Source organism: Sciurus carolinensis, chromosome 8 (genome assembly GCF_902686445.1).
Source record: "Sciurus carolinensis chromosome 8, mSciCar1.2, whole genome shotgun sequence".
Taxonomy (NCBI): domain Eukaryota; kingdom Metazoa; phylum Chordata; class Mammalia; order Rodentia; family Sciuridae; genus Sciurus; species Sciurus carolinensis.
In genome coordinates this window covers 82,186,648-82,204,155 of record NC_062220.1, presented here as the reverse complement: position 1 = coordinate 82,204,155, position 17,508 = coordinate 82,186,648, and the positions used below count along the sequence as shown (strand labels likewise).

The 17,508-nt window shown below is 42.4% G+C and overlaps 1 protein-coding gene across 2 annotated transcripts in view; it reads left to right on the top strand.

Moving 5' to 3' along the window:
* The first annotated feature begins 396 nt into the window (after window positions 1-396).
* Rapgef5 (Rap guanine nucleotide exchange factor 5) overlaps window positions 397-17,508 on the top strand; it is a 230,673-nt gene continuing 213,561 nt past the window's right edge. For both annotated transcript variants that reach the window (XM_047562082.1, XM_047562081.1), the window contains exon 1: window positions 397-676. In XM_047562082.1, the coding sequence (XP_047418038.1) occupies window positions 452-676 (225 nt within the window). In that variant the 5' untranslated portion in view covers window positions 397-451. The remainder of the gene's footprint in view (window positions 677-17,508) is intronic.

Below are 17,508 nucleotides of genomic sequence, written 5' to 3'. Positions count from 1 at the left end.
CGAAGTCCAGGTCAAGCTTAATTGCTGGGAAACGGGAAGTGAACCGGGATTTTTCAGTCCGAAGGGAATGGGGGGCTGAAGAAGACAGCAGAGGAGTGGGCTTAACGGAGGATTCTGGGAATGCAGCACCTGTGCAGGAGGGTGCTTTCCCGCGGACTCCTCCTCCGTTCGAGCACCGGGTGGGAGTGTCTGAGGGGCCAGGGCTTCAGGCGGAGGTGAGCAGCCGGAGAGGGCGGGGCGGGGCGGGACGGGGCGGGGCGGGGCGCACCTGGGCGGGAGGGGGAGGTGCACGGGGCTGAGCCTCGCGGGGGCCGAGGCGCGCGCCAATGGGCAGCGGCTGGCAGCGCGCCCTGCTCGGGAGCCGCAGTCGCGCCCTCTCGCTGCTTGGCGAAGGCGCGCGGAGGCGAGCTCGGTGGAGAGGAGCCGCCGGCGCCGCAGCCGCCGTGAGGGCATGAGGATGGCGGTGGGCTCCGTCAAGATGCAGCCGCCGTGCGAGAACCCGGCCCTGGCCGCGGCGGTCGCGGCGGCGGACAGCGCTCTACGCCGCAGCCCCAGCGCCCGCGAGCAGGAGCGCGAGCAACCGCCGGCGTCGCTGCGGCCGCGGCTGAGGGACCTGCCAGCACTGCTGCGGAGCGGGCTCACGCTGCGGAGAAAGCGGAGCGCCGCCGGGGGTCGGGTGAGTGGTCTGGGTCAGGGATGGGGCACCGGCGGCGCGCACGTGGAGCCCGCGCCCACCCTCCGGGCGATTATGGGGGTCGCCTGGAAGTTGGGGAGACGGCGGAAGGGGCTTCTTTCTGCCGGACTGCGCTGAAGAGGAGCCCGGGACGGTGGGTTTGGGGAGTTCCCTTAGGTGAACGACAGCTTCCCCACCCCAGATGCACCTGACTTAACCAAAAGGCATCTGGATTTAGGTTGCTGAACTCGGACATCGCCGGAAGGTCTGTTTGCTTCTTCTCAGAGGGGAAGCTGCAGGTGTCCGGTGTCTAGCAGCCAGCCAGCCCTATCCGACAGTAAGCCTCAGGCCCCACCAGTGGGATCCCAGTTGGCAGGACGCATGCGACGTGTGTACTTGGTTTGGACATCCCGTTGCAAGCTGTGGGCATAGGGACTGGCTCTGGCGTTCCCCCATGGCAGAGGGAGAGATCCAGGAGTTGAAAGTTCCTGGATGATCTTATAGATCCTAGCTTCCGGCCTCTCTAGCACTTAGTACTCCGGACATCCCCTTGAACAGAGGGTGCACGCCCCCAGGAATCTTAAATATTGACTTACTGATGGTGTGTTCAAATATGATTACTCCGTCAAGGAGTGCCCCTCATTGTGTGCTAAGTGCATCTAATGACCTGAGCAGGTCAGACATGTTTGGCATAGAGGTGAGAAAGCTCTACCGATTATCCTTCAGGATCTTTAAGCCACTCAGGAGGCCCCAGCAGGGTTTCTGGATACTGGGCAGGCTGAATGTAAGACTTCTTTGCTCACAAGGGGAGCACCTTTGGTGGGTCCTACTGTTTGTAGGAATTCCTCATCATTAAGTAGTCTTCACTGAGAAGTTGCAACAGTGAACATGATTTGGCACTGTAATTTAAAACGTGAAATCTTGGTTGTCCATTTTAAAAAGATCTTAGTGGGATACTTTTAGCTCTTGCATTTCGGGTTTGTGGAAACTTGAGGGTTCTGGGGCATTTGTGTTGGTGTGGTACTTTTGGGTGGGGAAGAGTCAGAACTGATGCAGGTCTTCGAGCTTCTCTAGGTCACACTCTTCCTTTCCTAGGTGTTTTTTTCAGAAGGATGATGTTCTGAGGATTAGCTGTGTGTAATTGGACATTCTTAAAGTAGGTGACCAGGAGAGTTTTTGGAACTGCCCATCAATGACCTTAACATGTGGCACATAGAATTACCTGCAAAGAAAGCAAGGAAATGTGTTCCCAAGACATGGTAGCTAAATAAACACAAGAACCAGAGTTATAGACTTTGCAAGAATCTAGGGAAAAGTAGGTCAAATTGTGTTCCTATTATCCTTGACAGTTACTTTTTCATGGCACAGAATTCTGAAGACTTGAGGGCAGCCAGGCAATCTGCAACAAGAATTGCTGAGCGTTTCTGTATAAATAGATCTGTAGCATTCATCTACATAGACACTTCCGTTTCTCACTGCCTGGGATGATGTGTGGCTTGCCAATATACATATCTACTCTTATTGTCTAAATTACTTTGAATAATATATACTTTATTAACCCTTCTTTAATTTTAGTTCCATGTTAGTTCTTTCTTGGGACTTAAGCAAATGAACATCCATTTTCTTAATTGGGGGAAGATTGTCAAATTTTCCATTATTGGAAACCCATGATTTTCAACAATTTCCTCCTCTTTTTACTTTGAACTACTTTTGTGATGTTGGAACCTTTGCCATCAGAGTGTTAGGAAAGAGTTTGAAAGAAAGAGAAAAACAAGTGAACTGTGTACCTGTATTAGGCAACTTGGGTTGCCATAACAAAATAGCATGGACTGGGTGGCCTAAACAACATAAATTTATTTTCTCACAGTTCTGGAGGCTGTAAGTTGAAGATCAGTGTGCAGGCTGATTAGGTTTCTGGCAAGGACTCTCTTCCTGCTTGCAGATGGCCACTTTCTTGCTATGTGCTTCTGTGTCCTTTCTTGGTTATTTGGAGGGAGAGACATCTCTCTTTTCTCCTCTTGCAAGGCCACTAACTGTATCACGAGGGCCTCACCCTCACTATTTAATTTAATTCAAAATACTTCCAAAGTCCCCATCTCCAAATACCATCAAATTGGGGATTTGGGTCTCAATATAAGGCCAATATGAGCAACTTAAGAATTTTGTGGGAGCCACAAACTTTCAGTTCGTAATAGAAAGGGTTTGAAAGAAAGAGAAAAGCAGATACGATATGTTTTAGACTGGTTGGCTGGTGCCTTGTGTCCAGTGGAGCTGAGTGAATCCAGGGACATGTTAACAGAACATTTTTACAACTGGTAAAGGAGGAACTCTGTGAATTACACAAGTTGGTGAAGTTTTTAATTCTTGTATTGACCAAATTCTCAATTAGGAATATGTTTGGCTTTTATCCATGTTGCCTTGGGCTCCCACAAATTTGGACAATCTGACATCAGTTCAGTTCTTTGTAGGTTGTGTTGCTCCACCCAGTTGCACTGTAGATTATCTCTTATTGGGACAAAGTGAGCTGTCATTTGGTTGATACAGCAGTTACGTGGTTCCTCAGGTCAGTCACTTCTAATAGTATTGAATTCATGGTGCCTACTGGTTAAGACGCTGCACCTCTTTAGGACAAGTGAGCCAAAAACTAAGTTTTGCTTTGTGGAGGTCCCTGCCACCCCTTAAACCTCAGTGGCAAGTAAGGTACAACTTGAATTCCCGCTAAAACCCTTTAATCTTTTCTTTCTTTCTTTTTTGCAGTAATTGTAATTGAACCCAGGGCTTCACACATGCTTGGCAAATGTTCTATCACAGAGCTACAGTTAATTATTTAAAAATATTATATAATGGAATATATAAGAGAATGGCATAATAAACCCTCAAGTTTCAACAGTTATTAACTTTTACCCATCATGTTTCATTTATTTCCCCCATCCTGACTTTTTTTTTTTTTTTTTTGCAGGGGCTGGGTCTGGTATATTTGAAAGCAAAATCCTAAACATAGTGTCATCTCACTTACTAATGTTTCAGTTTATATCTTCAGTAGGGATATTTTAAACGTGAAACAATAACAAAAAACTTCTGTTCCTTTTGCATACCTAAGAATTTTAACAATTCTTTAGTGTAATTCCCATATTTAAATTTTCTCAAATATGGTTTTTCTACCTGTAATTGTGGGAATCAGGAACTAAATGAGGTCCTTGTGTCACATTTGCTCCTTAGACTTTTAAACTATGTTATTACAGTCCCCACCCTTCCTTTTTCATGCCATCGATTTGCAGGAGTGAGTAGGTGGTTTGTCCAGTGCAATGTCCCACTCCTTCAGTTGATGGTTTGCTTGTGGTGTCATTTACCTTGTTCTTCTATTCTTCACATTCCCAACAATGTGGCAGTTAGCTATGGAGCCTTGATCAGATTCAGGCTCAAAGACAAGTAAGTATCTTTCATGAGTGTTGCTGTGTAAAATCCATCGTATCACATTGTGAGACACGTGATGTCTGCATGTCTCTATTTTTGAGAAATTAAGATTGAATAGCAGGTTAGGCAGGGCAGCACTAGTGACTCAGGAGGCTGAGGCAGAGGGTTGCAGGTTTAAGGCAAACCTGGGCAACTTAGTGGGATCTTGTCCTGATAGATAGATAGATAGATAGATAGATAGATAGATAGATAGATAGATAGGACTGGGGATGCAGCTCAGTGACAGAGTGCCTCTTGGTTCAGTCCCTAGTATTGGGGGTCAGGATTAAAAAAAAAAGATTGATTAGTGGGTTCAGGTAGTGTTCCCTTTTCTTTCCACCGTTATCTAATGATTTTAGCCTTATAAATGGTTGTGGAATATTCATTTCATTAGGGAGCACAAAATGGTGAAATTCTAAATTCATCCTACCTTGGCATTTATTATTGAAATGTTGTATATAAAGAACTTTCCCTCATGAATTATTTGAGTCTCCTCAAATTCAGATTGTGCAGGAAAGACAGAGGAAAGATTTATTTTCCCTTTATGAAATTTTCAGAGTAATGATTTGTGGCCCTAACAACTTCCATTGAAAACTAAACTTTTCTAAGTATCTTTAAGAATTTATAGATCTTAATATATTGGTTTTAGTTCATTGTAGTAAATATTCTTTTTAGTGCTCTGTTTGTCCTTGTGTCCTATATACTTTTTATATGACCTCAGTAGATTTGGAGAACTTTCTGGCAGGAGATATTCTAGGCTTATCTTTTCTATTTCCTGCTCCAGCCCCAAAGTGAGCCATTTTTCTAAAGAGCATGGATTGTTTTTTTACTGAAAACATTTCATTTTTTCCTAACTTCTGTCTCTCTTGCTGCATTATCTTTACTTTGGTTTTAACTCTTCACCTTAATTCATTCATTTTTTTTTAATCCTTCTATTCAGGCTATTTCTAAGAATGGTGTCCCCCTGCCCCCAATAAAATAGCTATTAATAACCCTTCCCTCTTTCTATATATACTGCCAAAATACCGGGCCTGACTTATTTTGGTCTTTGCTGCTGTGATGTCTCCGGCCGGCTCTACCTCTGTCTTCATCATCTTGAAATCCGTTTGATTTACAGCGGCCAGAGTGATTCGCAGTTGTGCCATATTGACTTCACCACAGTTCTCCGGATGATCGTCAGTCTTTGGATAGACCTCAGAAAGGGTGGCGGTCTTCCACTCCTCGACCCCTTCTCTTTAACCATCCTGCGCTAAGCAGTGACTTTTCAAAGTGGAGAGACTGGGCAGAAGTGCTGGCAGCCCTCCGAATGAGGCTCTCTTATTTCATATAAAGTCACTTTCCCCTGTGATTCCCTCTCAAAGAGGAACAAAGTAACCCCTTCCTCTGTCCAGCTGGAGTGCTGTGGGTCAGACTAAACACCCTCCTCTGCCGGAAACTTGACTTCGCTGATTGAGAAATATGTATTGCTCCACGTTATAGCAGGATGCTCAATTCATACTCATTTTAAACACATAGCTTCCAGGCAAAGCATCTTGTTCATTCTTTGTATGTAAATTGAAGTCTGTTGGTAACACATCATAGGACTTAATAATGTACGATGCATGTTCTGATAATTTAACTCTTACAAGCTTATGAGTTAGATGCTGATATTTGCATTCTACAGATGTGGAAACTGAAACACAGATGTAACTTGCTGAAGATCCCAGAGTGTGTGGGAAGGGAAGTTTGATTCCAGGAAGCCTGGTTGCACAGAGACCAATCCATGCTCTGAATTGACTGTCTAAGTTTTCCTCAAATGCTCTGAGGACAAAGGTTTTATTTACTTAAAACTCCTATAGCCTTATAACACCTGCTCATATTGCCTAACCACTCTGAAGGTGGTCACTGAATGCTCTCCATGCCAGCCTTTAACTTTCATTCATTTGAACACACCGAGAGGCTCTTCCGTTGGGTGTGGGGCAAGAGGAGTGGGGACAAACATTGTGGTTAGAGGTGAACGATAACAAATGGTGTTTGTCAGTTTTTCCTCACTGTGACAAATACCTGAGAAAAACAACTTAAAGTAGGAAAGATATATTTTGGCTCACAGTTTCAGAGGTTTCAGTCCATGTTTGGGTGGTTTCATTGTTTCATGTCTGAGGTAAGGCAGAACATCATGGCAAAAGGGCATAGCAGAGGAAAGCCACTCAGCTCCTGACAGCTGGGAAAGTGAGAGGATGGTGCTGGAGGAAAAGATAGAGCCCCCAGGGGCATGCCATCAGGGACTCACTCCCTTCAACAAGGTCCTACCTCCCAGAGCCTCCACCACCTCCCAGTAGTCCATTCAATTATCAGTGGCCAGTGAGGTCAACTGCCGGTGAGGTCCGAGCTCTCATGACCCACTCACTTTCCTGAATCTCTACCTCTGAACACGGCTGTGTTAGGGACAAAGCATTCAACATGTCGGGCTTTGGGGCACACTTTATACCCACACTAATATTTACCAAAATTAAAAATATTGTTCAGTGTGTCAGCAAAAATCATCCAGGTTCACCCCGATAAGGTCAATCCAAAAACCTTGTGAAGTGGCCCAGCGTACCTCTTTCTTATCTGCTCTTGGTAGGCTCTGAGAAGATAAGTGCCGTTATAGGAGGCCCACATCTGCCAGGGAAGGGAGTCAGATCAGATATAGGAACATGTGATGAACTTAGAAACATTGGCATTGCTGCCTCCGATTGCTGACCAACTACCAGCTTGAACCTGGGTGCCATAAGACTATTAATCATGGCGACAGAGAAAGTAGGATCATTCCTCAGTTTTTGAGGGAGATTTGTTCTAGGACTTCCCATGGATTCCAACTTCACAGATGCTCAGGTCCCTTATGTGAAAGGGCATTCTATCTGCATATAACCTGCATCATCTTCCCTTGTACTTTAAATCATCTTTAGATTACTTATGACAGCTAATGCAATGTTGATACTAGGTAAGTAGTTGTTTTACTATATTGAGTCTGTACATGGTTTTTTATTTCCCCCCAACTATTTTTTGATTCGTGATTTGTTGAATTTGCAGATGCACAATATAGAGGGCCAGCTATAAAACTCTATAAATGTCAAACCTCCAAAAGTATTTGGGAAGGAGGAAACCAAACTGTAGATTTATTTATTCTATTTTACTTTCATTGAATTCTAGCAAAGAAATTCAGTGACAAGGTAATGCTTCATTTATGTCTTCCCTATCTCCCAACCCCAACAGACTTTGGGTGCAAGATTAGATGGGAGGAAAAGAGCATGACATGGCTGGGGAACTGGTTTTGACACCCAGTGCCACTACTCTGTCTTCTTGCAAGAGTTAAGCCCTGAACTCCAGGAGCCTCTGGTTCTTCCTCTGTAGTGAGGTACACCTCAGGCCAGCTTTCCCAAGAATAGAGACAATGTAGATAAAGTGTTAGGTACATTGGAGCTTAAATTTTTCCTTCCCTGTCCAGATGCTTGGCAAATGAACTCTCATAAATGTGTTTATGGAAATCTAGGCACAATTTGTTTTTTACTTTGGTATGCAATGTCAAATTCCATTTTTTAAAAAAGTGATTTTCTAGCACATACTGCATATTTTAGTTGGTGTCTTGAGTCCTAGTACCATAACAAAATAGGCTGAGTTTCACACTTGCACTGTCTCTTAAATTGGCTTGGCAGTAATCTGTAACTTGTATAGCTAAAAATAGTTATAAAGGTAGGAGCTAAGTCACTGGTAATGACTTTGAGTGCTTGTGATTTTTTAAAAATTCTTGACTCAATATTACATAACAACCCTTGTTAGGAATACTGGTAATTCCGGTAATGATATGTATTTTGGAAGTAGTTTGTTAGAAGTTGTAAGATTTTATGTGAACACAAAATAATTCAGCTCACCAATTTAACTTTTTGTGGCCCATATTTCTACATTCAACCATTCATAAATGGGTGTGGAGAGGGGAAAGTCCACAGGTGCTGTTGTGGCAGGTCTTTTATCAGATTCAAACCTCCATAGTGTCCAAAAAGGAGGAGTTGTTTTCACTTATGAGGAAATGACGATCCAGAGAGGTCGAGAACACTGCCGTGGCCACCCAGCTAGGAAACAGTAGAGTGGGAATGGAGCCCAGGATGGCCTGGCTCCAGAGACCATGGCCTTTCCCCAATACCAGGCATCTAACACTGACACAGTAACCTGTAGCATATTGAAACAGTGGACACACAGAACATGGCAAGTCTTGGTGTAAAACATAATTTGTTTTCTTGCCAGTGTCTGCAGTGGTGGCTTCCAGGACCAGGCGCTCATTACCTACAGGTGTTGGCAGCAGTTTGAGTTGGGCAGCTGTCAGTCATCTCCCAGCATACCAGCCAATCTGCAAGAGGCTCAAAGGTTGGGGTTGACTCATGGCAAAACACTTGTTTCCAGCTCCATATTCCATGATCTCCTTAGAGAGTTATAAAACAAGGAAACTGCTTTTCTGGCCTGTATGAAAAACTGAAAGAAGAGGGAGAATGAGTTTCTTGTGACCCAGGATTTATGTTTCTGAAGCTGGGTACAGTGGGATGTGCTTGTACTTCTAGCTACAGGGGAGGTGGAGGCAGGAGGATCTCTTCAGCTCAGGAGTTGGAGAAAGTCAACAGAATGAGACGTCGTTTCAAAAGAAAAAAAAAAAGGTGAGGGGGAGAAAGAGAGAAATTTCTTATCAGGAAATCAGAGTGTACCTACCTGTCAAAGTCACTGAACCCATTTATAATTAAATGAAATAACTTAGAATATACTAATATCTTTATTTACTGTTGAATATGGCATGATTACTGAAGTGAATGGATCTTTTTTTTTTAGGAACTTTTAGGAATCAGGAGATAGCACTGCAGAAAAAACACACATGCAGACACAGTTTTGCTTCTCATTTCAGGTGGCTTGAGGATGTTCCAAAGCCTGGGCCACACAGACCTCTGGTTTAAAAATCTTCTCTCCACCCAAGACCATGGTTATATAATAAATTTACCATTTATCTAAACTAATTGTAAAATTTTGACATAAGTACTCATTCTGTTGTAAATATTTTATTGAATTAAAATATTTTATCAGTTTGTTGAGTTGGAAATTGTTCACCTCTGAGTGTAGCAGATGTTTCTATGAGCCCTGGTCAGTGGTGGTGTTATTTAATAAGTCCTTATATAACATTTATCCTGTTGGTTGTTCAGAGTACCTTAAGAACAGTAACTCCATCCTAGTAACACAGCCCGATGTGACAGATTGTCTCATTGCACAGAGGGACTAAGTAAGTTGTCTAAGATCACCAAAGAAGCAGAGGATCCAAAATATGAACCCAGGACATCTAGCTCCAAATGGAGCCATCTAACTACAAATCTTTTGTATCCCTTCTCTAAATAATTAATGCGTTGATTACAGTACTTTTTTTTTTTTTTTTTTTCTCTTCATTTTAACACTTTTGTATTTGGGATGCATCTTAGAGTAGATGTGTTCATTCAAAGGAGTTCTATTCTCCCTTGTAAAGCTATTGTTAAATTGATGGCATGTCTTAAAATTATTGGTGCCTTAGAATAAAAGAACTATAGTAAACCTTGTTTTCATTTTTAAAAATGTAGCTGCATAATTTATAAAAATACCGAAGTTTTAAAATGGTGCATACAAACAAATCCCTATTAATTTATAGATGTATGAAAATGCAAATTAAGACTATTAACAATTTATATGAACATTGATATCACTTAGGTAATGATTTAAATGTCAGGGGAGATTAAATTTTTCCTACAAAAGGTGAAAGAGCTATAGAGTAATGTTGAAGATGGAAGAAACCAAATTCTAATTGGGAAGTTAAAAATGTGTGTGTGTGTGATTTATTATTGGTTTCCTCATAGGTTGTGTGTGTGTTTTTTTAAAGTAAGTAAAATTTAAGTTTGACTTCCCAATAACTTCCATAAAATGTACAATAGACTTGCTCTTGAGTCACTGTAATTTGTGTGGTGAGTAGGCAGATCTTCCCTCCTGTGACTCAGTTAATCCTTTTTGTATTTTATCTGCTCTGTTCATGGGACATTTCTTTTCATTTTGTACCATTTGCATTGTCTGTAGAGAAAGCATAATTCAGGATTTCTCATTAGGTAAAACGAGTCTTAACTAAAGTTGGACTCCTGAAAACCAGGTTTTTTGCGTTGTTGTTAGTTGTCTTCCTGTATTTTTTTTTTTTCTCTCTAACTGGTCTAGCAACTTAAACTATAGCCCCATTGGTGGTTTTCTCCGGTTGAACTTGACCTTGTCAAATCATTTGCCTGTAGCTGTTACGGAGTGAACATGCAAATACTTGTGATTGCCCAACACTTGCGCCTTTGGTGCTGGCTGAGTTTGTTTTACTCTTATGTTGCTATTCAGGGAAGTGAGCAGCTTATCTCTGCTTGCTGGACCTCTCCATGAGTTGACTACAGTGAGCAAACACTGCAAATGCTGTCTCATCATAGTGTTCTGTGGATTTATATATAGCTATGAAATCTTTTGTACACATTTTTGTTTTTAATTAGAGAAGAGTAGGTGTGAGGGAAACTTTTGGAGATTAGGGAAGTCTGATGCCTCTTCCAATTCATTAAAATACAATTAAGCTGTAGTATAGTAGAGAGAATATTCTTCTATAAGTTTGTCACTTAATGACTGCGTGATCCAGAGGAAGTCAAACAACCTATCTGAGTCCCTGTTTCTAAGATGGATACTTATATTCTATCATGGAAATCAATAGTGGATAGGAAATTCATTTTTATTTTTTGCAAGAAGCCTCTTCTGACCAATGTCAGAATAGTGGTCTTTCTACATTGAGATGTCTACTCAAACTGCAGAGCACTTTGGGCACATCTTAGACAAATATTCACTACATCACTTTGGTTGGGGAAGAAGATAATGTACTAGCAGAAGGAGCATTTGAAGATGCAAGAGAAATCTGATTAAAACAAGAATCTGTCACATCAAAAACATGAAAAGAACATATCTCTAAATCTGTTTCTAGAAAATTAAGTCATTTGGTTATAAACTGAATTCTGGGCAAAGTATCAGAAGAGAACTTGGTGGCATTCCCCTTGTCGTGACTGTCAGAGACCTTCCCAGGTGGTTTTTTCTCCTTTTAGAGAAGAGGCTTTATTGCTATTTCTTGTCAGTGAGAGCTACTTCTTAGCCTAAAATTAGCATCAGTATTTTCTTTCCTCTACCTTTATAAGTTTATCACAAATTTTGAAATGGCACCTGTCAAAGCATTCGACAAAAAAAAAAAAAAAAAAAAAAAAAAAAAAAAAGCCAAAAGCATGGCTTTTGGCACATAATTCCTTAAGGAAAAAATGCCTCCTAGACCTATTCTAGTCTACCTTGATATCTTAAATGAGATTAAAATTATAATATCCTCAGCAAATTCAACTTATCAGTCATTGGGTATTCACACTGCTCTCGTTTGCATAATACTTTCATTTACAAAGTGCTCCTGCACACATTCTTATTTCTCTGTTTTCCCAACTCTAGAATAAGGTAGGTATTTCTTTCTCTTGTGGATGCAGAGGCAAGTGACTTGAGTTTTCCTGCTTTGCTTCTGCATCCTGTTAGTCTGTCAAGTCAGCATCCGTGAAGCAGAGGTGGTTTCCACCTAGTTACATAGAGGATGCTCAGTAGGACTCTCTGATCACATGGCCAGCTGTCAGGATGCTGCTGCTGCATCATAATTAACTTTGTAGCAGAAAGACAAGATGCCTAAGAGCGCAACCTGGAAGTTTAATTTGGACCCTACTCATCCTATAGAAGGTAGAATTTTTCATTCTGGAAATTTTAAAGAGTTTCTGAGGGAGAAGGTTACAACAAATTATTGTTTTAAACAATTTAAAAAAATGAGCATTTGGAACATAGAGGGCCTGTGGCCCCTGTGCTGATCACTGTCCATCCCATGCAGGCTCTGCACATCTCTGTTCTAGTCTGCACCTTGGAGGCTGCCTCTGTGGACTCTGATACCTGGGATTCCCTTGTCCTCTGGCTTTGGTCTGGGTTCAGTCAGTGGGAGCCAGGAGGAGAGAGGTTCTCCTCCTCCTCCCTAGGGTGTAGGTGGTGACTGAACAGCTATTACAGCAGATCCCACTAGGCAACCCCTTCAGCCATCTCAGCCTCCAGTGGCGTTCCATCTCCCCCTTGTTCCTCTGCCTCCAGCTGTTGAACATTTTATAAGCTGTGAAAGTCCCCCATGTGCAGCAGCACATCCCAGTGGGTGTGTGAACCTTGCCCACACATCTTTGATAGGCTCTTTTCTGAGAGAACTTTTGGTTGGTACAGGAGCCCAGGTAAGAGCAGTGCTGGAAAATGTGATGATAGAAGGTGTCATCATGGTGTGAAGAAGCAAATGAATGGAATGGACATTGGGCATGGTTAAGGTAAGGAAGAGAGGAAAGGGAAGGGCCTGACCTTGAAAGTGATGCTCGGACCCATGGAGGGTCCTGAGAGGTCCCTGGATCTCTGGTCAGAAGCCGATTGTGTAGGACAGACCTGAGTGCCATTCCTGTGCAGAGCCTTGGATGGGTAGGATTCAGAATCGGAGAAGCAGTTAATGAGGGATTTGCGTGCCTTTGCCTGGTTTCTTTTTCGGCCCCTGCCTTTTTCTCAGGCACCTGAGCTTTGTTAGCCTGTACACAGGAGTTCTAAAACCTTGATGTGGTACTTTGATCTTGCTAATTTTTGACACAGTATATTGAGCATGTTCTGAAATGCCTGCCAAAACTGTATTCACAAGGTAACAAATGGTTGAATAGAATAATTACACCTTTGGTTCCTTTGCCTGTGGTGCCAATGATGGGTGTGTCAGTGAGATAAAAAACATATTTCATGATTTTGGTGCTCAGCCAAATCATCTTCTATACTAATCTCACCATGAAGCAGGTTCACAGTTAGCAATTTTATATGACTATCAGTTCCTTTTAGATTGAAATGTCATACCAGGTTGAAACAACTTCTCAGCTTTTGTGGGTAATACAAGGATAGTAAAGGCTAGATACCTTGTCTTAAGAAATGGAACATTTGAGGACAAACACATTTTCTGTTGTTATAGTTATTTTTTATTTTTATAATGTTATTGTATTTTTATACCTTTATTTTCTTTCTTTATTTTGATGTGGTGCTGAGGAGCAAATCCAGTGCCTCACACATGCTAGGCAAGCACTCTGCCACTGAGCGACAGCCCCAGCCCTGTTACAGTTTTTTTTTTTTTTTTAAGAAGAAGAGTTCTCTATGAGAAAAACTCATTTCTGGAAGATTTTACTCCCTCTTTCTGGGTTTTTGTATGTTTATGTATCAACCTGGATGTGTGAGCGAGTCCAGGGTGTGACTTCATACATTCAAGGCAAATCATGATGAATCACGTTGTTCAGGTTTAATGCATGCGGATCCTGTGGTTTTGCTTCATTTTCCCTTCTTTCTGGTCATTTCTCTGGTCAAGCTGGATACACAGAGAAGACAAGCTACTGGGAACACAGAGGGGAGGGACCAAGATGTGCCAGGAAAGGGGTGGAGCCTTTCTAGATAAAGTCTTCCTGGAAGTGACCGTGCTTGAGCATCACTTGTGACCAGGGAAGAGGAGAGGGGTTCTAGCACAGCAGCCCTGGTGGGAGAGTCTGTGTCCTGGTTGGGGAATAGAGAGGAGCTCTGTGTGGAGGAGGGTGGCAGTGGGCTCCTGGTCACACAGACTGCCTTTTCCTGTCTCAGACCTGGAGCAAGAATGGTTCTTGTGCCAGGCACCGTGGTGCACGTCTGTAATCCCAGAGGCTTGGGATCTGAGTTCAAAGCCAGCCTCAGCAAAAGTGAGGGGCTAAGCAACCCAGTGAGCCCCCGTCTCTAAATAAAATACAAAACAGGACTGGAGATTTGACTCAGTGGTCAAGTACCCTTGAATTTAATCCCTGATAGGTACCCCACCACCTGGAAAAAAAAAAAAAAAAAAAAAAAAAAAAAAAAAAAAAAAAAGGATGGTTCACCTGCAAAAAAAAAAAAAAAAGGATGGTTCTTGCAAAATCTAGCTTGTTTTCACCTCCGGGCTAGAATGAAAATTGTCCCTAGCCGCCTACCTGGGAGGGAAGCCCTTTCTGTTCTTAGCATCTCCTGCTCTGGTTCAGACCTGAGATATCTCTCATGAGCCTTTCTTCTGGTGTTTGAAGATTCACCTCGTTACTCACTTCCCTTGGGTGAGCCCCTCTTCACTTTGCGTTTCATCTCCTTGGGCTTTGCCATTCCTGTTTCCCCATGCTCTTCCCTGAAGGCCTTTCTGGCGGGCTCTTCTCCCATGCCTCTTCTCTGAGTCAGTGCATCCTGTTGTGTGCGCTCATTGTCTAACCGCACGCCCTCCCATTTCTTCACTCTTGCACCTGTCAGTTTACCTGGCCTTGGCTGAGGGCTCTGTTTCATCTGTGACAGGGTGCTGGATGCCCTTTGTAGGAGTTTGGATTGCTGAAGGCCACCTTTGCCTATTAATACTCTTCCAGAAACCCTCTCCCAACCCAACCTCTCTCTTAAATTTTTCCAAGACTGTTTAACTTCTCAAATCCCTATGAAGAGGAATTGTAGTAGGGGCTTGAGAGCCACTCTCCAATTGTTGTGCATTAGGGAACGGAAAGTGTACAGATGTACTGACTGCTAATTAGCTTTATATTTTCAGACCTACTTGTTTTAAACAGGGACTTCTGCCTTGGATAAAGGATACACACAGGAAAGTATTGCTGCAGTGAGAAGTAAGATTGTGAAATTCAAAACCAGTTTCATTTCTTAATGACTGTAATAAACATGGGGACTTCTATTTAAGCAATTAGCTTTGGGAATACAAGGCTAACCCTAAGACCAAGTGAAGTGGACTAATGTTTTTGTTAATTCTTTCCTTCACTGCAGGCAGCATCCTGTGATGGAGCACCCGTCTGACACAGACCACACAGCTGTCCACTACAGTCACCTATCTATACCTTTTCTGATACCTTTATTTCTTCTAAAGCCTTTTTTGGGCACCTACTATCTGATAGTCTAGGTTTTGCTAGAATGAGACCAAAAATCTTTATAGCTGAACACAACAAAAAAGTTTATTTCTTGCTTACAAAGAGAACACTTTGTGTAGGGTGCTGTCCAGGGTAGCTGTCCTCCAGGTGCCAGTTCTGCTTCTATCTTATGACATTTCCATGTCCACATCTTCTTTCAGAGTAACTGTGGCAGGTGAAGAAAGAGTGGAGAATTTCACATGGACTTTTAAGTGCTCTGCCCAGAGTCACTTCTGCTCATATTTCATTGGCCAAGCCAGTTACATGACCTCACTTAGTTAAGATGCGGGAAGCGTTATCCTTCCCAGACCCTTGAGGAAGAGAAGCACAAGTGTTAGTGATATCTACCTCCATCATTAGACACGAGAATATAGAAGCAAATGAAGGCCTGAACTGGTCCTCAGAGATTCGAAGACCAGTGGGTGAGGTGAACATGTCGATAGTAACAAGTTAGTTTTACAAAGTTGTATAAATTACAAAATACACGGTGTGATGGCTACTGTGACAGAAGAAGAATACCTCTGGAGCACAAAAGTGTAGAATCTACCTCCCTGTGCTTGGGGACAAGAGGAAAACTTCAGTGTGGAGGTGATATCAGAGAGGAGGTTGAGCCGTTTACCAGGTTCAGGTCTATGTTACCTTGGTAAGGGTGGTGTTATCCAACTTGTGTATGCTACATAACATCTAAACTAATAATTTGTGATCTAGTTCTAAGAAATAGGCTTACCTATTCTTTGAGACCTCAGAAAGAAATGAGAGCAAATTGTCAGCAATGGAACAGATCTGCTGGTTCAAATCAAACACCGCACACGAGTGTCGTTTTAATGAAGACTTGCTAAAAATACTTTACTGAGCAGTTATGCTACTGACAGTTCTTTGATCTCAAAAATTAAACTTGCTGGTATTCTATGAAAGAACAAAGAACAAGTGTAGAATAACAACCAGAGTTTGTCATTAGATAACAGAGGTACATGCAGTACTGTGACTTGCCCAGAATTCTGACGTTTTTTGTTGAGTAGAGACGTTTTTTGTTGAGTATGTTAACATTGCAGGGAACGTGCTTTATCAACAAAGACGACAGTCTTTTCCTCAACTGTGGTCTTGTCCTCTCACACTCCTGTGGCCCCACTAGTCTTCTTGTCCATCCAACTGGACATGGTGTCTCTTCAGGGCCTTTGCACCTTCTGTTTCTCAATCTTAAGGCCTCTTTCTCCAGATACCCACTACAGGTCTTCATTCAAAGACTATTCTCTCAGTGAGGTCCCTTGGCCACCCTCTTTTACGATGACAACATCTACCTCCTCCCCATGTCTCGTTCCTTCCTCTGCTACTTTGAACATCAATGAGAATGTACTTGTTTTGTTCAAGATCAGTCTTCCCTGACTAGTATATAACCTTGTTTTAGTCAGTTTTTTCACTACTGTGGCCAAAAGACCTGACAAGAACAATTTTAAGGAGCAAAAGTTTATTTGGGAGCTCATGGTTTCAGAGGTCTCAGTTCATAGCCAGCCAGCTGCATTCCTTGGGGCTCAAGATGAGGGAGAACAACATAGAGGAAGAGTGTGGTGGAGGAAAACAGCTCACCTGATGATTAGGGAGCAGAGAGAGAGAGACTAAGCTCAGCTCACCAAAGATACACCCCAAAGCCTCACCCCCACGGACCCACCTCCTCCAGCCACACCCTACCAGCCTACAGTTGCCACTCAGTTAATACCTGTCAGGAGATTAACTCACTGATTGGGTTATGGCTCTCATAACCCAATCATTTTGCCTCTGAATGTTCTTGAATTGTTTCACTCATGAGCTTTTGGGGGGATACCTAATAAATAAAACCATAAAAAAACCCTATTCCTGTGCCACCAGAATAGAGCACTATTCTTCATAATTCAGTAATTTTATAGTGAAGTGAATTTAGTTTATTAAAAATATATCAGAGGCCCTATTGTGCTTTGCACTAACATTTGGGAACCACTTTTTGCAATATATATGTGTATATATTTTTTTCTTTTTTTTTTTTTTTGACAGAATAAAGGTGAGACTATATGTGGACTTGGCAGATGCCATCAGAGTGAGAGACTAAGCAGACACTACCAATTGACAAAAGCACTTATCTAGACAGATTAGGATGGTAGGTGGTATGCAGGATGAAGAAAGAAGAGGTGAAAGTCTTGGAGGTCACATAGGGTGGTGGTCCAGCTGACAGGAGGGGCCTAAGAGGCACTGGGAATGAGATGCCAGAGTGTGGGATGGAAAGGAAGCTAGGACTTAGTAATATGCTTTTGTTTTAATAAGCAGCTGAAAATTAGTGAGTACACAAAAATCAGATCCTGATCTTGAGAG